Raw genomic sequence first — 24,629 nt, forward strand, 5'->3', positions numbered from 1 at the left:
GGGACTACAGCTGCTGCCTACAGGGCTGGCACTGTTGGTTTAGTCTTGACTGGCCGCCAGCTTGTTAGTTTTTCACTTTCCAGCAACAGTAAACTTACAGTAGGCTTGTCGCATTGTGTAATTGTGCTTTACACTGTGGTGGAAAGTAATAAACAATGTATGCACATATCCTACTACTTGCATGGACTACAATTTAGACACGAGGCTTTACTTTTGTGTTTTTACTGTAGGTTACTTTATACTTTTACATGTTCAAGAGTATTTATACTCTGCGTTATTGCTACTTTTACTTTTTTTAATAAAGTAAAAGTTGTTGGTGTTTATGTCACCACCAGTTTGTGTGCATAATAAGTTTAGCATTATTTATTTGTAGGCCTATGAGTGGATTGTTCTATCCATTTACAAAACCAAGACAACATGCTATCATATTTGATCTTTTAAAGCCTTACTGAGGGAAACATTCCAGTATCTAGTTTCCCTTTCTCTCTGAGCCCGGAGCCTCTCTCTGTAGTTACCTCTTGGCAAAACTGCCTCTGCCTGCTGTGTTTTGCTGACATGTCATAACTAATTCTAGTCTACTGAAACTGTTAAAGGTAGCTTTTGTAGACTATACTTAAGTGGGAACAGAACTTTCATCAAATATAGTTTAGCTAGCATTGTTATAAATATCCGCAGAAACTAAATCAATATGATTCTGAAACTACTTTGCTAATATTGGCCTATAATTTTTTAACATTTTGCACATACTCAGTCGTAAAAAAACAAGCACTGTGCTTTTGATCTTGTATTTTTTTAACTACTTTTAGAACTATACACGTCCATACGAACTAAATTCTCATTTCAGAGACAGCGAGGACATTTTTTTTTCACTTTGTGAACTGCTTTGCCGATATGTCGCCCTATAATTATCTTTCATGTGGTTCCCTTTAATGATATGGCATATAATGTGGCACCAGCACCCTGGGCACGAGTGTCCCCCCCTGTGAGCTGCACCTCCACTATCTCTGAGAGTCAGTCCCCTTGACCTGGTGATTAGGGCAGCGTGTTTTGGTGTGGAGTAGCCCGGGGCAGGGTGGGGTAAGGCCTGTGTGAATCCAGCAGATTACCATAGCTCTTCACCCCACCCATCCCCCTGACGAGTCACACACATGAACACACACATGCACGCACACAATACACACATGCATACGCCCACGCACACACACACTAACCATCAACAAATTAGTTATTCACGTTTCTCAAAATTAACTGCCCCACAAAGATGTGCAGTCCATTTAAATATGTTTATATGTGTGGGAATGTAAAAGCTGAAACAGCATTCAATGCCATGATCATTAATGTCATTGACTGTATCCTTCATCAACAATCGTTTGATACAACCATGACTGCGTTGAACACTTCTCTTGATTTGAATACATGCAGATTTAAAAAACTAAACATAATTCAAGAGGTTCTTTGGCTTTGTTTGTTCTTGCCTGCTTTGCAAATAAAGCCTTTGGGGGGCTATAAAACTCTTTTGTTTTTAGTGTTCAGGCCCTGAAGGTGTCGTCTGATAGAAGGTCAAGAGCACAGTGTAAAGAATACTTTAAAATGACTCAGGCTTTGTTGAAGGCTAATTATTAAGCACAGGCATTACTTAACTGGAAAGTCCTTAGTTGCATTACCCGTTTGCTATGAGGATTGACCTCTGACAATTATCTTTCATACGTGGATACATTTGTCATCGGTTGCAAAGGGTTGGGTACAGCGAGTGAATTTGCGCCTCTTTGTCTATCTCCGGCTTATTTTGCATTGTGCTGCAGCAAACTGCACACTATTTTGTGACTCGCACTTTCTCACATCATATTTCTATGTCTTATCGACCGCTGACAGCTGAGTGCATCTCTGAACCTACTGGAGCGAGAAAAAAAAAGGAGAAGATGGGGATCTTCTCCTCGTAAGCGTTGTGTTTGGCTAACAGCTTACAGCATGGAGTGTTTGTTCAGCGAACAGCTAATTGAATTACAAATACACACGGCCGTCTACCTCTCAGCTCAGCCGCAAACAGCAACTTCAGGCACTGTAGTGTCCAAAACTGCAGTTCTTGAAATAGCCAGTCAAAGCTTTTTCCAAAAGCAAGTTAATGTTTACAGGCTGATACAAAAAAAAAAAAAGGTTTTGGTCTTTATAGCTAATTTCCCCATTCATGAAAACTGTACGGTGAAACATACATTTTTATTATTATTACTTCAGAAACCCATGGTTGACATATATAACTTCATGGGCTTCAGCTCTACGGCTCACTTTTAAGGTTTTAGTCGTGTGTTTGGTTAACATCTCACGAAAATACCAGTGCTCACAGCTGTACCTTACCACAAGACAGCTCGGTGTTTAGAACTTGTTTTTAGGCAAGATTATATCACGTGTCTTATACCACGACTTTGAGCCGATTGCCTTCATTCATTGTCGCTTGCTTTTTAGTTTTCATTAAATATGTTTTACGATGGCTTGCAGGCCAGTATGTCCATTCGGGGTTAGCTGATTGTGTGTTGCATTCGTTCATCACACTTTACAGCAGAGAGCAGCGGTCTACTCAGCGTACTTTTTTTTTATTGTTTAGTTTGTTTTAAACAGAATAAATGTCACATAACCCTCCCCCACATTACTCTGCATCACAGTTCTGTGTAATTATGTAATGCCAGCGATATCCTTCCACCTTACAGCGGTTCTGAATAGCAAAAGAGGTTAATTATTGATAGACATATTTTTTGGTGCTAATCAAACGCATGTGTTTTAGGGGCAGGAGTCGGCAGCCTGAAATGAGAACAGAGACAGTGATAAATGTTCCCATTTTGTGATCAGTTAACAGTTAAAGTTGTTATTTTCAGAGTTGTATTCTTCCTCATTGGATGAGCTTGACTACGCTAAACTTGGCTGCTCTGTCAGGTTATATGTGTAGGTGTTTCTTTCGGGTAAAGAAGCAGATACTTCAGATATGATTTATACTTGATTGGAGATTAATAGACAGGAGATAATGAGATTGTGTGTGTGTGAGTGTGTGTGTCTGTGTGTGCATCTCTGTGTCTATCACGTCCTGAATCTTTTAAAACGTCTTTGCTCATGTAACCCCCGTAAATGACTGTATTTAGCACTGGAGTGTTTTGTAGATTAGCTAACACTTACATGCCACCGCGTCAGCATGGGAGCTAATGGAAAAAGGGTCAATACAGTCAATCCAAAAGTCGATAATCCTATTTAGAAAAAACACACTGAATTATCAGCAATAAAAAAAAGACTAGAGGACGAAACAAAAGCTTAGAACACAATCCTGTTTTCTTGTGCTTTATGTTTTGATGCTTTTAACGGTTTTACGTGAATCACTTTAAATCGTCTTGTTGTTGAAATGTGCTCTACAAATAACCTTGCCTTGCATGACACGAAGGTTAGTGTGTACACACTACTGTCGTTGTAGAGACAGTCACTGAAAACGGGGTCAAGCCAAAGAACAACAACACGCTTCAGACGGCCTCGCTGTTTAAATAGCTTCACACAGTAAAAACAAAGGCCACCCGAGAAAGAAAATGATCGACCCTCCCAATCATCCCGACTGTGTAGCTACACATGGGCCTGATTGTTCTCTTCGTCTGAACTAGAGATTTATACATGTTTTCTGCCAACACATTGGGATCTAATAGGTGTTAACCAATGTAAAATATGTGTTTTCATGAGATGGATTCCTGTACTTTCTCTTCTCCTCCCTCGGGTAATGCTGAGCCCACAGCCTCCTTGACCACCAGGAAACCACTATGACAGGGAATAAACCTATAATAATGAAAACTGCTTTGCATTATGGCATGAAACGGGGTCGTCAGCATGGATCAGGGAGCTGAAGCCCTGGCATTCAATACAAACCCAAAGCAGAAAGCTAAACTATTGACTATCAATAATGTATTTTTAGTGTCAGTATTCTGATCCATCCATCCATTTTCAGCCGCTTATCCGGGGTCGGGTCGCGGTGGCAGCAGGCCAGCAGGCCGACCCCGGCTTCCCTCTCACGCGCAACACTTTCCAGCTTATTCTGGGTGATCCCGAGACGTTCCCGGGCCAGCCGGGAGATATAATCCCTCCAGCGTGTCCTGGGAGTCTCCTACCAGCTGGCCGTGCCTGTAAAACCTCTAATGAGAGGGGTCCAGGAGGCGTCCGGATTAGTATTCTTATATCAGGCAATTTAGCTCAAATTTTGATATGATTTATAATCTGAATCAATGAACAGGTGCCAGTACTCGCCTTATTCACATGTTGGGCGGTATCAGCAATCTCTTGCTACTTATTCCCGTTTATTTATCGTTTCTTTCAGCATGTTATAACGTCTCAGTCGTAATCAGTTGTGATTTTATTGCTATATTATTATGCCTGGGCTGTGCATTTTCTACTCTATTAATATTCCATCTGAAATGTGTTCAAACTGACTTGAGGGTAAAACTTTAAGTGATTTTTTTAGACAGTAGGGTTGATATATTGTAGGATGCCTGCAGCCTGGGATCAACCAGTCAGACGGGTATGCGTGAGGTGGAGCCATCCATTCAAGTTTTAGAAAGTTTAACTTGTTTTTCTCCTTGATTTTGGACCATTGTTACTTCTGTAAATAACAGAAAGCGTTGATAGTGAGTCCACATTAGTACACACCTGTGTGGCAAGCAGCGGAAATTTAGATTTTAGTGAAATATAACTGGAAATGTTTTCAGAGATTATCTGAAGTTTACCTCCAGCTTCATTCTACGTGGCAATCTTTCCCCCGAGGACAGATTCTGTTGGCAGTGAGAAAAGCCATCTGCTGCTGTTTAACCCTCCCATTAAAAAAGAAGGGAAGCAGAGTGTGAACGTGGGAGCATGTGTGTGTGTGTGTGTGTGTGTGTTTGTGTGTGTGTGTGTGTGTGTGTGTGTGTGTGTGTGTGTGTGTGTGTGTGTGTGGGAGGCAGGGAGAGATAAGCAGACAACCACCAACTTCAGGTCATTTGAGTTTACCTTTTAGTCCTACACGTTATGCAAGAAAAAAATCATTTTTTATTTACCAGTTTGATCAATTTTAAAACTATTCTACTGTTCGCTGAAGCGTAAACACGGCAGCTTCTGTAACCTGGAGAAGCAGCATCCCGTTATATCTATTTTTCCCCCCACCTGGTGCTTAAGGACCTTGAAACTGCAGCTCTTCCAGTTAATGATTGGTCACTGCGGGGAAAGTGTGCACTTACACTGTTGACTCTTATCGTTGTTGACCACAGAGCCGCTGGAGCAGTATCTCCCAGGCTGACATAATGGAGAGCACAGTGCTCCGTTTTAAAGCGACAGGTCAATTTCTTCTTTGTCTGCTGTGGAAGAGATAGCGCGCAGACCAACTGTTGACACAAAATGGGCCTTTAATTGAGAGCAGATTGTGCATTTTGCTTGTGTGGGATTGCGGGATGTATTTATCGGCTAATAGAAACAGAAAATGGAAATTGTGAAGTATTAATTGAATTGAATGAGAATCTTCTTCTTCCCCCTTTATCCCCTGTCCTCTCATAACACAGTTGGTTCATTTGTCAATGAAAAACATCCCCAAAAAAAGGGAATTCAACCCTAAAAAGAAGAGTTCTTCATGTTGGAGCGAGATCAGGCTTCAGTGGGCTCGGCCAGCAGAACCCTACGTTTAACATGGGTTATCTTTCTGCTTATCATAAGCCTCACATTTCCTCCCCAGTGACACCAGCCTCTGTACGTCCACGGCAGGAGCCAGGGCCGAGTCCCACCAGCTGTACTCTGGAGAGAGCACACAGGTGGGCCTGTTATCGATCAGGTAGCGGTTCAGGTAGCTCTCCTCCAGGCCCCGGGCCATCACCCCGTTGGCCTGGTCCTGCAGAATGAGCAGCGAACAGGCTCGAGCCAGACTGTACATCTCAGAAACCGAGCCTCCGTACAACTCGGAGGTGTAGTAGTAGTCTCCTTCGTCCTCCTCCACGCAAGCCGACGAGACCTCTTCCACCTCGTAAGGGAAGTCCTTCCGCGGCATCCCGTAGTGCTCCGGGTGCAACGTGGCCACCAGGTGTCCGAGGATCTCCTCCCCCACGGGCGCCACGAACTCCTGGTCGATGTCGGCGCAGAAGATGTACTCCACCTCCCTGCTGATGGGGTTCCTGATGGCGTCGGCGAGCAGGGCCATGCGGCGACGAGTCAACCTCTCCCACCCGGGCAGCTCCGCGATGGGGACCACCTTCAGCTCTCGTCTGGGGCCCAGCTCCATGGGGGGATCCAGGGTGCGCGGGTTGTCTGTGAGGATGTAGTAGGTGACCTTCTGGCCAGGGAGGAAGTGGGTTTCAGCCGAAGAGAGGAAACGCTGCACAAACTTGGCGTAGGTTCCCACGACGAGGGCCAGCAGACCCGTACGGATCCCACGCCGCGCGAATTTAGCCCTGCGGCGAGTCGACCGCCGGGTGTCGCCCCACACCAAAGGAGCACCCCAGGGCGTCTCCATAGGAGTTTGTGGCGCCGTTGCCTTGATGACCGCCGTGTCGGTTGTGACTCTTCCCCTGTCCACTCCCAGGGCGTGGAAGATGGGATGAGGGGACGCCACACTGACGGCTGCTTTGCGTCCATTGAGGAAGTCTAATGGGGCGAAACACGGTTTTACTTTTTATTACAACAAACAAACTTTTTTTTTTAATTGGAGACAGTGAGACTTTATGGAAAGTGCAGATTTGTGTTAAGCTGGAGAAAAGTCACAATCCTATTGTAGCCCGTTTCTGACTGTGATATAAAAAAAGTGATCCTATAGGTCATAAATATGAGATACTATCCCATATTCATGACTAACTATCCCATAATCATGACTTAGTATCTCATAATTTTTAGATGCTAAATGGAAATTATGAGAAGCTAATTAATAATTATCATAATTATGAGCTACTTATGTGATACTAAGTCATAGTTATAAGATGTTCACTCATAATTATGAGATATTAAGTTGTCATTATGAGATAGTTAAGTCATAATTTAAAGCACTTTTTAACTTTCACTATACATTCACTATGTGTCTGTGTTTGGAATATTTCTATACTATATATATATATATATATATATATATATATATATATATATATATATATATATATTACAATCAAGTCAACAAGATGGACTGCTTCGCATGCAACAACAACGTTGTACTCTACATTCACTTTAACACAAGCACGTTGTACGTCCATCTACACAAAGAGAGAGAGTAGAATAGTTTCTTCTGTCCACTCACAGATGATGAGCGACAGGAGGAAACAGTACAGAACCAGCTGTGTTCTTGTCACTCTGACTGCTCCTGTTTGAAGGATAAACATACAACAAACATGACATTCAAAGTTAATAAATGCTTTTCCTGTCAGTGCATTTTCTTAAAAAAAGACCAAAGCTCAATATCACCTTTTAAAGTAGAGCAATCCAGGACTGTGCAAATATTTAAGTCTTTAAAGCATATATGTACACATTCACATTTATGCTGATTTACACTTCATATACACTACACATACTTTGCATTTTGCACACTCTATTTAAACTTAATTATTGTCCTTAAATACACACTGCACTGTTATTTGTATTTTACTGTGTGTATATATTTTACATGCACATTTTACACACTCTATTTACATTTAATTGACTTTAATTGAATTTCCTTAATACACACTGCCCATTTATTTGTATTCTATTGTGTGTGTGTGTGTGTGTGTGTGTGTGTGTGTGTGTGTGTATATATATATATATATATATATATATATATATATATATATATATATATATATATATATTATTTTGTATATATCTGTCATCCCTGTTCTTATATTTTGTTTTATTTTGTGTCTTTAGTTTATTTCATTTGGTATCTTTAGAGCGCTACTAATAAAGTACATATCTATCTATCTATCTATCTATCTATCTATCTATCTATCTATCTATCTATACACAACATAGAACTAATCCACAACTGTGCATGAGAGGCTGTGAGAACATCCCTGAATGTTATTGAATCACAAGTGACACATTGCATGAGATAAAACTTACACAGAAGCATAAGCAGAGTCATGGAGATGTTATCTCACATTATCTCACATACATTCCTGCGTGCTCTCTCACCAGCCGAGAGATTTGAGTACAAACGTACACAACGTCTTGAACCAATCAAGGACTTATTTTTGCTTTCCTGGTACATATTTCCAGGATCAGCTTACACATCCGACACACAACATCAGAGAAAAGCTTTTGGTGTTTTAACTGAGCATGCACACGTAGAGCAGATACAGTTCAGAGGCAGATCAATGACAGGTGAGGGGGGAAAACAACCAGATGTGACACGAGCAGAAGAGGTGGAGCAGCGGCGGAGGTTTTACTGACCTGCTGGCGTCTTGCAAAATGGGAAAAGCGCCATATTGTGACCTGCTGGTGGATAAACACACAGACCTTTGTCTGAGGTCACTATTTTTTTTCCTACTCTTCTCTCCCTCTCTGTTTCTCTCCTGGCCACCCTGTCTCCTCCTGGAAATGTGCTGCTTCACTTTCTTCCACCAAGGATTCTCTTCTCTCTCTTGTCCTTACTTTTTGACAGTATTTTCCACTCCCTTTTTCTTCACATATCTTCTTTCTTGCTCCCCCTCCTCCTCCTCTTCCTCCCTCTCCTCCCCATCCCCTCTCTCTTTGCTTTCTTCCTCAGTTTTGGAGAAAAAACAAAGCAACCAGATGTGTGTTGGGGGGGAAATCTGGGCTAATGGGAGGAGCTGAAGAGTGGAGGAGAAGACATGGTGGGATTGAATTCACCAAAAAAAGAGACGCTAAACGTCAGACGATGGGCGGTCACTCAAACATTTTGGGAGACTGCAAATACGTAATAGATTCTGTCGTCTTCAGATTCATCACACTGACATAAATAAATCCCATTTTACACATTTCAACTGTTTCTGTGAGGAGAAGAGTTGGTGGAAAGTAGACAGACACAATGCTGTGGTATAAACCAGGCTGCAGTACTCTTTCTGTCCACCAGGTGGAGGCACTTAAAAGGAAATACAATGGAAAACCTTAGGAGACAGCACACTTTCAAGAAGTTTTAATAAACATTATATTATGCTCTGATTCTACAAGGATATCCAAAGGAAATGTAGTAAATAATGTCAATATGTCTTTTATTAATTAAAAGCCCTTCATCATAGATTCTGAACTCAATGTGAGGTTTTGGGTTTGAACTTCTGCTCGGCCTTATGGCCAAATGTATATATATATATATATTTGTATATGTATATATATATATATATATATATATATATATATATATATATATATATATATATATATATATATATATATATTGTTCTACTGTTTATGTATATCACTTGATCTTTATTTACTTGTGAGCAATGCCGCTGTAATCCTGTAATTTCCCCACTGAGGGACTAATAAAGGATTATCTTATTTTATATTTGAGGGAATCTTTTTTGTTCTTTTCTTTCTCTTTTTTATACACAACGCTTATTCACACAAGTCCAATGAATTAGCTTTATACTTTATATTCTACTTTCTACTTTATATTCTACTTCATCTTCTACTTTCTACTTACTTTATACTTTATATTCTACTTTATATTCTACATTATACTTTATCTTCTACATTCTACTTTATATTCTACATTATACTTTATCTTCTACATTCTACTTTATATTCTACATTATACTTTATATTCTACTTTATATCCTCATTGGTCTTTTGCCGCTGCCCCGCCCTCCCACATCACCAGAGACTCAAACAGACTCAAGAGGTCACTTTGCAGTTTATTACGATAAATCTCATTATTTTTTTTAAGTATATTCCATACAGAAATTGCAACATAATATCAGTTTATGTAAACACCTTTTGGACGTCCGTCAAAAACAAAAACATGGAGGGGGGAACAGCACGGGCCACACTAAAAGATGGATAATTACAGGGCGAGGCGATGTCCCAGATACATCTTCTGTTTCCTGTCACCTTGCTGGCAGAGAAGCGGGTCAGGCGGTACCGAGCTGGAGGATAGAGACTCTGCATAGAAGATCCATAACTATTCATGTCATAAACACTCACAATAGCGTCTGTAAATTGATCCACAGCGTGTGGAGATGAGTATGCAGATATATTACAGCATATATTAAGGCGTTCAAGATGAATGTGCTGCAGAGCCCCTATTCTACCGAGAAATGGATTTGTACATCAAATAAAGAAGTGATATGAGTTCAATAATCTGTCCGGGGTTCCAGGAACGGTCGGCAGTCGATGAACCATCACGAGATCCGTTTGTACGTTCGCTGAAACGCTTTTTGACAGCACAGATTTGGGCAGTGTTGGTTTGTATGATCACTACACTCATGCCACAAAAAAATACACCGTTCAAGGGTTTTGATACTGTATATATTATTTCCATAAACTATGAGGATCCTTAGAAAAATATTTCATTTAATGCAGCATTGTACTTATACAAAATTAAACAAATAGCACGAGAAGATTATTCTTTTTTACTTTGAATGTGTCGCTACTTCAACTAAAAGACTCTTTTTTCATAGTGTTTGGTACTATATAGTCTCATCTGCATACTTTTATAGTATATAACCTTCCATACTCTATATATTTATCTTAATACTTCCAGAATATGATTCCCTGACACCCTGAGATTAATAATCTTTTGTCAACACAGTTCAAACCCTTCAGATTGATTATCGATGACACGTTTGGCGTTTCATTTTAAACGTACGCCGACTCCAATTTCACAAATTCATGACTTTATTTTTTAAATATCAATCTGTCCTCTAAAGTGATTAAAGTGAGAAGTTGTCCCGTAATAGTGTGAAACAAAATAAACCGATAAGACATAAAACTATGGATAGAAACTAAAAAGGGTTTTTGAAAGTGAAATTTTTCCCATGTCAATTGTTTTCCAAACCATATTACAATCATTGTCTTTGTTTAATATAGAGATTAGATATATATAGTAATACAAAACTTATATTCTAAAAGTGGCATGCTTGAGCAGGCAGTGAAGAGGAGAGACACCAGGCCTCTCCCTCCTTCATGATTAAATGCTTTCACTTCACATGGAGACGCGGAGCGGAGAGGTCGGTGGTTTGAATCTCGTGTGGGCTGGAAACATTGCATGACTTCATGACAGAATGAATGAATGAATGAATGAATGGTGATTGCCAAATGAAGGAAAAGAGATCAGATATGCAGCATTTTTTTTTGGTAAAGGGAGGTGGGGGGGTAGAAATGAGTGGAAGAGTTCTCTTTCCTGTTTTTCTTCTCTTCTCCAACACCAGATCGCTCTGCTTCTCTCTTCTCTTTGCCTTCTCCTTCTCTGCTCCTCTCTGCTCCTCTCATCTCCAACTCTCCTCTCTTCTCCTTTCCTCTCCTATTCTCTCTTCTCATCTCCTCTCCTTTCCTCCTCCTTCTCCTCATCTTCCTCCTCCTCCTCCTCCTCCTCTTCTCTCTCTTCTTCTCCTCTCCTCTCCAACTCTCCTCTCCAACTCTCCTCTCTCATTCTCTTCTCTTCTCTCCTCTCCTCTCTCCTCTCTTCTCCTCCTCTCCTCTCCTCTCCAACTCTCCTCTCTCGTCCTCTTCTCTCCTCTCCTCTCTCCTCTCTTCTCCTCCTCTCCTCTCCTCTCCAACTCTCCTCTCTCATCCTCTTCTCTTCTCTCCTCTCCTCTCTCCTCTCTTCTCCTCCTCTCCTCTCTCCTCTCCTTCTCTCCTCTCCTCTCTCTTCTTCTCCTCTCCTCTCCTCTCCTCTCTCCTCTCTTCTCCTCTCCTCCTCTCCTCTCTCCTCTCCTTCTCTCCTCTCCTCTCTCTTCTTCTCCTCTCCTCTCCAACTCTCCTCTCTCATCCTCCTCTCTCCTCTCTTCTCCTCCTCTCCTCCTCTCCTCTCTTCTCCTCCTCTCCTCTTTCCTCTCCTCTCCTCTCCTCTCTTCTCCTCTCTTCTCCTCTCCTCTCCTCTCCTCTCTTTTCCTCTCCTCTCCTCTCCTCTCCTCTCCTCTCCTCTCCTCTCCTCTCCTCTCCTCTCCTCTCTTCTCCTCTCCTCTCCTCTCCTCTCCTCTCCTCTCCTCCCCTCCTCTCCTCCCTCTCACTTGTGGTCATCATCTATCATCTGGAGCAGGGCCTGCAGCAGTCTGTCGTCTCGGTGCCTGTAGGGTTTGACGCTGTAGAAGCCGTCAGTGTAGTCGCTGTAGACACTGTCCTCGTTTCCTTGGTACTTGTTGATCATGTCCAGGGCCTGGTACAGCGTCTGAGGGGGGAGTCGCGTCGCGGGAGGAGAGAGGCTCCGCCCCGGCTGCTGCTGCTGCTTCCTCCAGGACGAGGAAGAGGAGGAGGAGGAGGCCCTGGCCACGGGCGGAGGCTGCCGCAGGGCGGGCGTCTGCCTGTTGAAGGCCGTCTGAAGAAGACGCAGGAGGGCCAGGGAGGGGGAGAAGGGTGGATTTGAAGACATTTTGGGCTCCTTCTCTGGGTTGGAAGGAGGCGAGGCTTGTGCAGGGTCGGTCTTTGCAGGTGGGTCTACCTGCGTGGGCTCCTGTGTCACCACACAGAGACGACATGTTAGATGAAAATGATCCACAAGTCAATATGAAGAGAGACAACATGACTGTGTTCTCTCTTATTTTGATTAGATTAGATATCAATACAATCCCAAAGCACCTGGACAGATCAATGTTTGTCTCTTTTGTCCAACACGATGGATCTAAACATGATTCTACTTTGGCACCGTGCTAACATGCTAACATGCTAACAAAGTGCTTCAATTTCTACACTGTTTCCAAAATAAACACTCAAACTTAAACTGGAAGTCGACACTTGAACTTCATCGTCGGTGTTTCATTTAAAAATATTCTGGAGAGCACATAATAAAAAGCAATACATAATATGTATAAGATATAATACATATGATTCTAAACCAAGATAGTGAACATGGTCATCATTACTGCCAAACATCTGCATGTTAGCATGTTAGCATTGTCCTTGTGAGCATCAGTTTGTAGCTTCATGGCACACGCTGAGGTAGGTCTATATATACATATTTTAATACCTCCTCAATCATTCCCTCTCCATCTTAACATGTTGGTACCCACCTCTATCATGTCATCCATGTGTTCCACCCCCCGGCGGTCGTTCTGCACGGCGTTGTAGGGAACGTACACGCGAGGCTTCTTCATGTGCTCCGGCTTCTCCGACGTCCCGTGAAGAATCAGCTTCCAGCTCAAAATGCGGCCCTCGTTCTGCATGCGGCCCGACTGAGAGCGGTGAACATTGTGGGTTAGACCTCAGGGAGAAGCTCAGGGAGTCATACAAGCCAAATGTGTGTGTGTGTGTGTGTGTGTAACTCACAGTGTCTGTGATCTTGATGGTCCAGGTACCAGCGGGATCTTCTCCCCACGTGTGCACGGACATGAAGTCCCAGTTTCGGAAGCCATTGGAGGACGTGTCGCGCTCTCGCTCAGCCAGCAGCACTGTGCTGGTGCCTGAAGGGGGAAAAACCACACAGAGACAGATCAGCTGCCAACTTATCTCACTCATGCATGTGTCTGTGTGTGTGTGTGTGTGTGTGTGTGTGTGTGCACATTGCTCACCGGCTGGCGAGGTGAGCGTGATGTGCAGGTCTCCTCTCCTGGTGTATTCGATGCTGGCCTCCACCTGCACGTGCTCCAGCGAGCGCACCGCGTTCTCCTGCCCCGCGCAGGCTTTGGTCGGGATCTCGATGGCGATGGCGCCCGCCGCCTTCAGCTCCCTGTCGGACGCGGTCACACAGCAGCCAATGAGACACACACACACACACACTGGGAAAGTCTGGGAAACAGCAGCGGGGTGGACACGGTTGGAGCCACATGTTTTGCTTTGATTATAAATCATGTCGTATTATTTATCTGGATAATCTAAAGATGTTCCTTGCATATTATGTTCAAAATAATGCTATTTTTTGGGTATTATTCATACTAATTTCATGAGGATCAGTGGTTATAAGAGGAAGGGGCGGGACCGAATATCAGGTTTTATTTTCTTATGTGAAACATCGGCTAGACTTGAGTCTAGAAGTTAGATTTATGATTTTAAGAGACATAAATCGACACAATTATGGAACTGGAATCAACGTCTCCAGAGTTATTATTGGACCTTTTTTTTAAAGCAATAAACAGAGTCCCGTAAACGGGGCACAGAATAATGCACCAGAAACCAGCAACATGGCCGCCAGAGACACGAATAAACTAAACTACCTTCAGCGCGTCAGAAGCGTGCATAAGACGCACGAGCAGATTTGTTCATTCATTTGCAAAAAAAACAGTTAATCCTCATCTGTCAGAGACATGAATGAAAGGATTTCCGTGTTCAAGCTGCCATAAAGCTGGAGAGGGTTAGACCACTGAGCATTGAGGGAAATGGAGAGCCAAATCCTCGGGATTAGACGGGGATGTAGGGAGGTAATGGGGGAACTGGGTGTCAGTGCTACCGAGTCAAATAATCCCAAAACAAATTGCAAAATGGACTCTTAAAGGAATGCAGCCCTGGGCTGGTTTGTGGAACAAAGTCACATCAAGAGGTTGTTTAAGGAAAAAAGTTTTGCAGCTGAGCATCAGCTGTCGATCTTCGAGGGTTAATAATCCGTGAAGTGATGCAAACAGACAGACCGGGACGTTACGTTTTCTGTCCGTGCGTGGCAGCTTTTGGATTTTTAATCCCATTGATTAACAATCAGCATGAATGAATGTTCAGACGTGATGATTAAAATGCTCTCAGCTGCTATGATGAAGAATTATGAAATGACGCCACTGGAGAAGCAACAGATGCTTCTTTAAAAATCACTTTGGGGCTTTAGGGAACACAGCTCTCTATTTCAAAATGTTATCATTTGCATTGGGTCACAAAGTCAACCATGAGTATGCATACAGGTGATATGAGATATAACTTTATACCCTGTAATGTGCAGCTACGTCTATCATTCACAAACAGTTTGCAAAGTAACAAACACAAAGGAAACAGTCGAGGAGAGCAGCTGTGACGCGTCCACACACCTGGGCTGGAACGAATCGTCTCGGACGATGCATTGCTTCTTTTCCGGCGCAGGCTTCCACACCGCCGGGTCGGCCAGGTCCACCAGGGCTTTGGCGTTGAGGAGGCCGAAGCCGAAGCGGCTGTTGACCATCAACCCTGCCCCGTTCTTCTTCCAGCCCGGGTTGTTGGCCAGAGGGTCGAACTCCGAGGTCCAGACCACGATGTGCTGCAGGTCTCTCCAGGTGAGATCTGGGCTGAGGGCGGGAAGACACCTCTGAGTATTCACCGACATCACAACGAATCCACTGTGAATCGCAGTAAAAGAACATCACGTGCAGATGATCGAGCAACGAGCGCTGCGTACTTTTGTTCCAGTGCGAGGGCAAATATCCCAGCAGCCAGCGGGGCGGAGGCCGACGTCCCCGTGTGAGTCTGAGTGCACTCGTTGTGCAGGTCGGCGCTGGTCTGAAAGCGAGCAGGCAAAGCGTGATGAAACTAAGACATTACGGCCTCGAATGACACGGCAAAACTAGCTCAGGAAACTCGGCAGTCACTTACGATCCTCTGGTCGGTGTAGTCTCCACTGCTGTACGCCGTCGCCAGAGTGGAGGAGCACTTCTCTGCGTACCAGGGGGACAGGCCCTGCTGGGAGGCGCTGCTGATGGAGATGGTGTAGATGCTGTCCGTGTAGCCGTCGCAGTCACAGTTATCCCCCTGGCGGCCTCCATTACCCGATGCCCAGACGAAGATAGAGCCTTTCCCACCGCGGCCCTGCAGGAGAGAGAGAGAGGGAGAGAGAGAGAGAGAGATGAAGACGATCACAAACGCTAGATGTGTTGATGTTACTTCTAAGTAACTCCAGCATAAAACATTATACTTATTGATTCTCTTCTATCTGATTCATCAGTGATGCCTCTGCAGCTCACATTAACCCGTTAAAAACTGTGGAACCAATTTTTGTCCCCAGACCTCCTTTTCCCTGTGTTTGAGTCGTCGTAGGAAAAAATGGATTCCAATATACGTTTATTGTGTGTATTTGTTCAGCAAGATCTTGTGAAAAAAAATGTATATCTGCAAAAAAATCACTTTTAAAAAGATATTTTGACCGTAACTATGAACATCCAGCATGATATGAGCCGGATTCCCCAAAAAGCCTCCTGGAGCGTCAATAAGACACCTTTTTGGAAAGATTAGGACCTAAAGAATCAGAATCTGCAACAAAAATCACAATAAAACAAAGTCTTGTCCTGTTAGGAAGGAGCTTCAGTCAAAAAACTGTGTCGTTCGGTTGCAAAATGGAAAAATTACCTGATTTAGGCCAAAAGATTGTTTGAATGGGGCATGCTGGGACTTAAAATGCGAGCGGGAGGATTTTCGCGCACGGTTTCCAAAAGGGTAAGGACCTCAGTGTGTGACCACACACCGAGTCTGACTCATATCTGCCCGTCTTGAGGCTTAAATACCTTCTGGATCCCGTATTCAAAAGCCTTCTGGGCCAGGCGGCCCGGGCCCTCCACCGTCTTGCCGTCGTCGTTGGGTCCCCAGCTGGCGCTGTAGATGTCCACGTGGTTTGGATTGAATCCTATGGAGCTGGCCTCGATGGCGTCGGTCACAATCCCATCCAGCATACGAATCCCTGAGACGCAGGAACAGTGTTAGTTTGAGTAACATCATTAGTGCCCCGTGACTCTTTGGGTCCTTCTGCTTTCGGTTCGGTTTGTCAGCGGGATTACGGGGAAAACTACTCAACCGATTTCTATGAAACTTGGTGGGCTGATAAAGAACTTTTAGGACGAACGGGGTGGATACACGATTGCTTTTCACTTTCGTTGACATTGCAAGATAAAGCCTTTTGCAGACGTATCATCACTGTGTGGCCAAGCGGACATTAAATGTTCCCATTGACTCCCTCGTGCTAACTCATGCTACAACATGAGATGCACTAAAGCAGCCTTAATGAACAGGTTATGAATAACATAGTTTTATTTTAGGGCAGCATCATTTGTGAAGAAGCAGCGGGCCACGCCGGCCCTTCACATGCTGCAGCCTGAATATTGTAAAGCATTGTCTGGGAGGATTGTAGCTCAGTAAAAATTAGCATTTTGACATCAACTATCAGGTGTAACGATCTGATTTGCATCAGGAAATCATCCTTCCCTGCGGACTATAAATAGAAGTAATTGAAATCCAGGTTATCTAACAACGGAGGAACTTGATGAATTCTCTTTGTTCCCTATTCTTTAGAAGACTCCACCAAACCTATTGTATGTATATAATGATATGTATTATATCACTGATATTAAAACAAAGGCTTTCAGTTTTCATGCCTCTATTTGTTAACTTCATTATCATTTACACTAAAACTGATTTAAATCCCTCACAGCCGTGTGGTTTGAACTGATCAGTGTGTCGTCTCTGTTTGTGCAAAGAGGATATGAACTTCATTTAACGTGAAGGCGCATTCTCAAATACACAAATAGATATTCAGGGAGGAAAAAAAAGAAGCGCTTACCTCCAACCTTGGAGTTGAATGCGACTCCAACGCCACATTTATTGTTGTCTGCCTGCATCGCGATCTCTCCAGCGCACCTGGTCCCATGTCTAAGAGAACATTACGGATTCAATACACACTAACAATACACATTATTCTGCATTTTAGTTTGGTTCATCTGTCCAAATACAGCTCTGTAATTTGGGGTGTGATCTTGTAGAACATCATCTTGTACAAACGCACATATGAATTGTTCATGTGCTGTCTGTGGCGGGAGACGCACTCACGACGTCATAGGATGCAAACCTCATCACAAGAGGCCACTATACTGCTTGGTGACATTTTATTCTTGTGAAAAGGTCGTGTTTCCAACAGTAATTCAGGTTGTGGAGACCGCGTCATGGAGATTCTCTTGTTGAGCGTCTCTGCAATTATTCATCTGCGAGAAAAAGCCTTTGAACTGTTGAGTGTGATGATAACAAAAGAGCACGGGGCTGTTGGCAAGGAGCGCGCGCGCGTGTGTGTGTGTGTGTGTGTGTGTGTGTGTGTTCTGCTCGATGCTCAGGCAGAATCGGCTTTTATGTTCAACTAATTTTAATTATGACATCCTGTAATTAGCCAGTGCCACAAAAAAAACAAAAATGGCCGACATCAGGTGAACTCACTTGTTCTCATTGGTGGAGTCGTATCTGGGGAAAGGGTCCGGGTCGTTGTCGTTGAAGTCGAAGCTGGCGGCCGCGTCCTTTGGAGACAACAGACAAGAACATGATGGAGGGGTCGAAGGTCACAGCCAATCAGCTCTCGCCGAGACACATTTAGATAAACCAGAGGAGAGAGAGAGCGACGTCAAGACACATTTAACGACACTGAGGGTCACTGAGGGCTTAAAAAATGGCGTTCCTGCCTTCAGGTTGTGTTTGAACGCTGCTGTGTGTTGTGTGGGGAGTCGTGGATGTCCTCTGCCTCTTTCTTCCTGATCATTTCCTGCCGTGTAAAATGTAATTAAATAAACTAATTGAGTTCTTATTAAAGCGTGAATCAGAACCAATGCTTCATTTCAGCTTCTGATGAACGCTCAGTGAACGCTTTAAAATCCAATTTAAATCAGATGCCTGTCCTTCTAGAAGCACCGCTGTTAAGCTATGCTAATGCCCAGCGCTCACAGGCCTTCACGGTTCAGGACGAGGCCTCTTTGATCACTTTAACTTCATTACAGGGGGAGTTGTTTCCACCGGCTCTAATGTCATGTTATCTCCTTCTCTCTTTCCCACAATCCCTTTCTCCCTCAGCACTGTCACAGACGTGACTCGTTCAGGCTGTCAGACTTCCTCTCGACAGGAAGAAACTACGCCAAAATGAAACTCCCTTTCAGTCATCCTTTGCTTTCATCGGTTTGTCATCATCTGCATCCTGTCACACTGTCAAAAAAAAAAAAAAAAAAGTTTTCTGCTTCCCTAAATGCGAGGAGTACAATATGCACCAAGGAGGCAGACATCATTGCGCTGGAGATCTCACACTTTTTTTGAATCGCCTTGTAAGGTGTCGCCCGGCGGCGTTGCCACGGCAACAGCAGACCGACGGAGGCTGTCTCCATGGGAACGGGAGGGGGTGGGTGGGGGGTGATCTTACGTAGTTGGAGGAGATGTCCGTGTGGTTCCACTCCAGCCCGTCGTCCAGCACCGTGATGACCACGCCTTTCCCCGTGATGCCCTTCTGCCACACGGGGATCACGTGCAGGTCCAGCTTCGGCAGCGAGGACGACGTCCGCGTGTCTTGCTGGAAGATGCACAAAAAAACAAAAAACATTAAAAAACATTGTAATTCAAGCTTAAAATTGGCTTCGTCTAAACGGGCTCTTTTAAGCGTTATCGCGTTAAAAAAAAAAGGTCGGCCAAAGTCCTCCAGCTCGCTCTCGGCCTGCCGGTTCTCTCGCTGACCTTTTACAGAAATTCCTCACTTGACTGCCGGCTCGTTGAGGTCCACTCAGACGGCCAATTGTGTGCAGATTGCAGCCAGAGGGGGTCATCATGATACCGGCTCTGTGTGTCATTATGCCTCCTCCTGAGTCTGTTGACGCTCAAGAAGCCTTTCAGTGGCCCAGAGATGTGTTCCCACCCACAGATCTCCCGGTTGGATTATTTAAAAATCCATCCTCCGAGGCTATAGAATATCACATAGTGAGTGAATGAAGGGGGGGTCTGATTAAAATGGAAAACCCAGCAGGGAGTGAAGGGAGAGCGGACGGCGCCGATGCCCGTCTGCTCGGTAAAGAGCGTGATTCAGAGCCGGCGACAGCTAAGACTAAAAAAAGAAATTCACTTTGCTCTTTGGCTCTTGGCGCATTATGCACAGACGCTGCAGAGCGACACCGAGACGTGACTCATCCCTGTGATGTATCGCTGCTTTCCCTCTTCTTGGCTCGCACTTTGACTCCCTGTTCCCCCTCCTCTCTCCCTCCTCCCGTTATCTCACCAGCATCTTGCCTCTCTTTCTCTTCAGTTCCAGCTGACAGATAAGAGAGACGTTATCCTTTATTATTGGGGAAATTGGTCTCTGCATTCAACCCATCTTTAGTCATTAAGGAGCAGTGTGTTGGCAACTGGGGGTTCAATGTCTGGCTCAAGGACACTTGTGACCTATGGGGAGACCAGGGATCTGTCAGAACGACCATGTTCCCCATGCGATACACAAGCCGTCCCCCAAAAAAAGAGAACAGAATATGCAACGCGATGTGTTTCAATAGCAATTTGCGAGAGAGGATTTCACTCCAGCTCGTGTCCACAGCTCGCCTGTTTGGGTGTAACAACAAATGAGTCACTACGTCGATGCCGGTAGCAGCTGAGGGGGCCTCACAGCGGCTGACCACGCCACGCAAACACACACACAGACACACACACACACACAGCAGCCTATTGCATGTCTCTCTGCAGCTATCGCATATGAAATGAGAAAGTGGACACACAAGCCAGAGGACGACGCTCCCTCGATGCACAATTACCACAGACTGACACTCTCTCTTTCTCACACACACACACACACACACACACACAGACACCCCCCCCACACACACAGCCACACAGCCGTGCAGGCAGGAAGGATTTCAAGCTATGAGTCACTCCCTGGTTAAATGATCCGGCTCACTCTCACTGACACTCCGTCCTCGTCACACAGCTCCACCCTCACTCTGACATCATCGCGGCTCATTATCATGTGTGTGTTTCCTTTTTTTTTGTCATCATTTTCCGCCCGCCTCGAGAGGGAGTGAACCCCCGGTGCTTTGCGTGAACAGTTGTGCGGCTCTCGCGGTGGCACGGACCGATGTGGAGATACACTAAGTGGCACTTTGAGGCCAATTCCATTAGTGTCGTCGTCCCTCATCGGCAGGAATGATTCATCTCAATTTGTTTCTTATTCCCCGCCAGCGTGTGACTCATGCTCGCTGAGCGCAGGTGCAGAGAAGTGGAAGCTGAGCGATGTGAGTCTGCCTCTCTGGTTATTGTTCATTTCAACATCCCCATGATGTGAGTTCGACACAATCATTGTTCTGTGTTGGTGTGAATATTGATATCACAGTTTATGATGGTGTTCAGAGCCCAAAACATTGAGAAATAATTTATTATTTGATATTTAATCAGCCTTTTTGATAATTTGATAATTGCATTACTCGTTCATTTTGTCCCATTACACATTTGATATCTTTAAACTGCCAATTTTCAATATTTTCTGACGTATTTAAACTAATTATTCATTTATGGTAGATTAATGGATAATGAAAATAACTGTTAGTTGTCCTAAACGAGTCACTTGGATGAAATAACTCCTGTGGTGTGTATGTGCAGTTCATTCTTAGATTAATGAGTAAAGATGGACGTTGGGGTCGGACTGAGGTCAGGACAAAGTGTCAGTAATGGATGCACATCTGTGACCGTCCACTGTTCTCTGCTCCCACTTTGCCTCACTGGGCTGAACCCTCCCATTCTGGGTAAATTAGGACTTAATACACGGCTCTACTCTCCTCCATCCCGTTGGATTATATTCTCTCCTCTCCACACAGACTGTGTTCCCAATTTAGCAAATGGCTCTTTTGGCTAAAGCTGCTCCACAGCGCGCGCTATTGTTACATTCATGTTTTGTTTTCCCGCTTTTGTGCATTTCTACACACCTGCACGCATAAAAGACATCCAGGAACAACATGCACGTTGCTCTATATTACACATAAACACTCCATGGCCTCCGGCTGGAGGCACGGGGGTCCCACGTGAGGACAGAGCATGAGGGCAGTGTGGAGCTGTGCAGCACTTGCAGGGTTTTGGAGAGCCTCAGGGGGGAGAAGAAGAGACCAGACGTGCACACAGGCGGTGCAACCAGACACAACACAAGTACACAACATATGACCAGTGGGGGGGGGATATCAATCTCAATCTGTTGTTTCTGGAGCTCTGGAAAAGGCCACAGTGTTCAAATATGTTTCTAAAAAAAAGGGCATCTCTAAGCCAGATTAATTGTTGAGCCACCTGTTGACTTCATTGTGTACTTTCTCATTCGTCTGCTGCGTCGTGTGCGTTTGTGTGACTCGTTGTGACTCACCAGGTACCACTGCTGGTTCCACATGGGGTCGTCGAACAGCTTGTCCGCGGGGCAGTCCCTGCACTCGCCGAGCGACGCTCGCTTGTTGCGACGCTTCTCGTACTGCTGCTCGGCCCACAGCACCTGCACGCCGACGCGAGGGGAGGGGTTTTAAAAAATGAGGCAGAACGATGGCGGCCGCACGGAGGCCGGACACGCGCTCATGGAGGAGAAGTGCATGCCACTCACCCGGTCGTCCTCTGACAGCCGCCTGGTGATGTGGTTGGCGCTTCGTTTCATTCTGCTAGGATGATTGCGGTGTTTGAACAGGAAGTGGTCTTCCAGGGCCCCGATCTGCAGGAAAGGAATTAAGAGAAAGGATGGGAAATTACACGACAGCTGACTCCCAATCCCGACATATCGCTCTCACAAAAAAGACCCAGGAATTCAGTTTTATGAGGGAGAAATAACACAAAAAAAACAGTTGAATTTAAACGGTGTCATCACTAAATGTCTCCATTCTGTCTATGATACACTGTGTATTTACTATGAAGTGAATGGTAAACTAAGCACATAGAAACCAGATTACTAGCAGACAAACAGTATTTTAAAGTTGTATTTCCAACAAACAAAGCAGAACGGGGGCCTACAGGTGTCGGCCGGTGCTTTTCATGCACCTTTGGGGGAAAGTAAAGCATTTTATATCCACATGAGCAAGTCACAATGAGTCCATGCAACAGTTATATTCAACAGCATCCTCTATGCTGATGACATCCAGCTCTTGCTTGATGCTGATGACCAAAAACGTCTTCTTTAATGTGAAAAACTGAATATTTGTGCGATTATGTTCCCAAGATGACAGCACACGGTGTGCCTGGTATCCATGACATCTGGGTTAATCATTGCCTGCTGATGTTCAGAGCGACAGCTTTCACGTTATTGAGCTGTCCTCATGATGAGTAATGTGTTTGTTTAGGAGGACACGACGTGAAGTCGGCCTGAGACAAGACGCGGATATGAAAAAGCAGAGTTATCAGAAGTGTGTAAACACATTGAGTCATAAAGCGTGATTAAATCCTCCACCTTTGATTCAGCAGGTGCACAGCGTGACCATGAAGGGAAGCCGTTTCCATCCCGATGGCTTCATCAAGCAAAGCCTGATGATTGACACAGCTATTTGCTCCACAGCTGCAGGCTTCATTAACATTTCATGACTCATTTTGCTTCTGTTTTGTTGCTCTTAAATGAGGTGTTTGATGGCAAAATGAGGAATTATTCAGTTTGCTTTGATGTCACGCCAAATGAATACCACCCATTCAAACCGCCACACTTATATAAATAATATCGTAATCACAGAGAAGCCTTGGTGCTCATACCTGTCGGACCAGTTTGTAGTCCAGCTCCTTGGCGATCGCCTCCGCAGCGGCCAGCCCTCCCGGGATCTCCACTGCCCACTCGTTCAGGTACTGCCGGTCCACGTACGGGGACTCCAGCGACCGGGAAACCGCGGAGGAGAGGACGGCGACAACAAAACACATCACCGCGGGACGACATCTCATTTCCATGTCAGAGGAAATTCTACCGGATGAGAAAATAAAAATATATATCTATGTATATCTGTACAAACAAGCTTAATAAATGCTCCCGATGGAAAGCAGCCGCAAGTTCCGAGGTATGAATGTTCTGCGGCTGGTTTGTAGATAAATCTCCTTTGTTTTCTGATAATTCCTCAAAGAAACAGCTGGCTGAGATGGAGGGAAGAAGAAACTGCGCGTTATTGGTTCGCCGAGGAGAGGAAACACTAGTGATGGGGAGGGCTGGTGTGCGTTGTGTGGTCGCGATGGGAGGAGGGAGGGAGGGAGGGGGTGGACATACGTCAAATAACGAGTGCTCTGACGTCAGTTTGGCGTCTACCTTTCGTTAAGAGGAGAGTTCGAGTCCTTGAGGGAGAAAGTCTGAGAGGGAGGAGGGCGGGGACCCGACTAAAAATACCCCCGCTCGTCCCTGGAGATGGAGGAAGAAACACACAACAATACAACGAATCCCCAAAAGAGAGCTTATGCATGTGTGTGCGTGTGTGTGTGTGTGTGTGTGTGTGTGTGTGTGTGTGTGTGTGTGTGTGTGTGTGTCCGCACGGTTTCCTTCTACTGCATTCGCAGACAATCTGTAGTTTTGTGCTGAAGCTTTTTGATTTCTGAAACGTCTGAACCAGTAATACATCTATCTATCTCTCTCTCTCTCTCTCTCTCTCTCTCTCTCTCTCTCTCTCTCTCTCTCTCTCTCTCTCTCTCTCTCTCTCTCTCTCTGGACTCAGGCTCACGTGTCTACGTCAGGAGAGAGAGAGAGAGAGAGAGAGAGAGAGAGAGAGAGAGAGAGAGAGAGAGAGAGAGAGAGAGAGAGAGCTGCGTTTCAGCACCGCGGACAGCTACTGGGACTAAATCTTTCCATCACTCATCATGTGCATTAAAGCTCACGTTGTGTTTAATTATCACTCCATAACACACACACACACACACACACACACACACAC

At 44.6% G+C, this 24,629-nt stretch overlaps 2 protein-coding genes across 2 annotated transcripts; both read right to left on the reverse strand.

Annotated features, from left to right (window-relative positions):
- Positions 1–5,668: 5,668 nt before the first annotated feature.
- Positions 5,669–8,612, reverse strand: LOC137796862 (globoside alpha-1,3-N-acetylgalactosaminyltransferase 1-like). Its single transcript, XM_068595072.1, has 3 exons — positions 8,392–8,612; positions 7,262–7,324; positions 5,669–6,621 (listed from the first exon to the last, which is right to left on the reverse strand). The coding sequence occupies exons 1-3, from the start codon at positions 8,423–8,425 to the stop codon at positions 5,669–5,671; spliced, it is 1,050 nt and encodes a 349-aa protein (XP_068451173.1). The 5' UTR covers positions 8,426–8,612.
- Positions 8,613–12,057: 3,445 nt separating this feature from the next.
- pcsk1 (proprotein convertase subtilisin/kexin type 1) lies at positions 12,058–23,914 on the reverse strand. Its single transcript, XM_068594029.1, has 14 exons — positions 23,476–23,914; positions 22,349–22,453; positions 22,121–22,243; positions 19,163–19,309; positions 18,199–18,275; positions 17,555–17,643; positions 16,506–16,678; positions 15,601–15,813; positions 15,407–15,507; positions 15,063–15,296; positions 13,626–13,783; positions 13,384–13,517; positions 13,128–13,289; positions 12,058–12,571 (listed from the first exon to the last, which is right to left on the reverse strand). Exons 1-14 carry the CDS (start codon positions 23,662–23,664, stop codon positions 12,128–12,130), a joined length of 2,349 nt encoding a protein of 782 aa, XP_068450130.1. The 5' UTR covers positions 23,665–23,914; the 3' UTR covers positions 12,058–12,127.
- Between the last annotated feature and the right edge of the window lie 715 nt (positions 23,915–24,629).

This window comes from Clinocottus analis, unplaced genomic scaffold, assembly GCF_023055335.1.
Source record: "Clinocottus analis isolate CAN_PGR_092001 unplaced genomic scaffold, fCliAna1.0.p SCAF_3, whole genome shotgun sequence".
NCBI classification, from domain to species: Eukaryota; Metazoa; Chordata; class Actinopteri; order Perciformes; family Cottidae; genus Clinocottus; species Clinocottus analis.

What these genes read in the sequence shown, in the direction of transcription:
- pcsk1 (XM_068594029.1), bottom strand. Translation starts at nt 23,664, where the DNA reads ATGGAAATGAGATGTCGTCCCGCGGTGATGTGTTTTGTTGTCGCCGTC. An exon ending in GCCCTCGCACTGGAACAAAA is followed by an intron (nt 15,297 to 15,406) that starts GTACGCAGCGCT and finishes TCCCGCCCTCAG; the next exon opens with CCCAGATCTCACCTGGAGAG. An exon ending in CACGCTCACCTCGCCAGCCG is followed by an intron (nt 13,518 to 13,625) that starts GTGAGCAATGTG and finishes TTCCCCCTTCAG; the next exon opens with GCACCAGCACAGTGCTGCTG.
- LOC137796862 (XM_068595072.1), bottom strand. Translation starts at nt 8,425, where the DNA reads ATGGCGCTTTTCCCATTTTGCAAGACGCCAGCAG. An exon ending in ATTTTGCAAGACGCCAGCAG is followed by an intron (nt 7,325 to 8,391) that starts GTCAGTAAAACC and finishes TCCTTCAAACAG; the next exon opens with GAGCAGTCAGAGTGACAAGA. An exon ending in CCTCCTGTCGCTCATCATCT is followed by an intron (nt 6,622 to 7,261) that starts GTGAGTGGACAG and finishes TCGCCCCATTAG; the next exon opens with ACTTCCTCAATGGACGCAAA.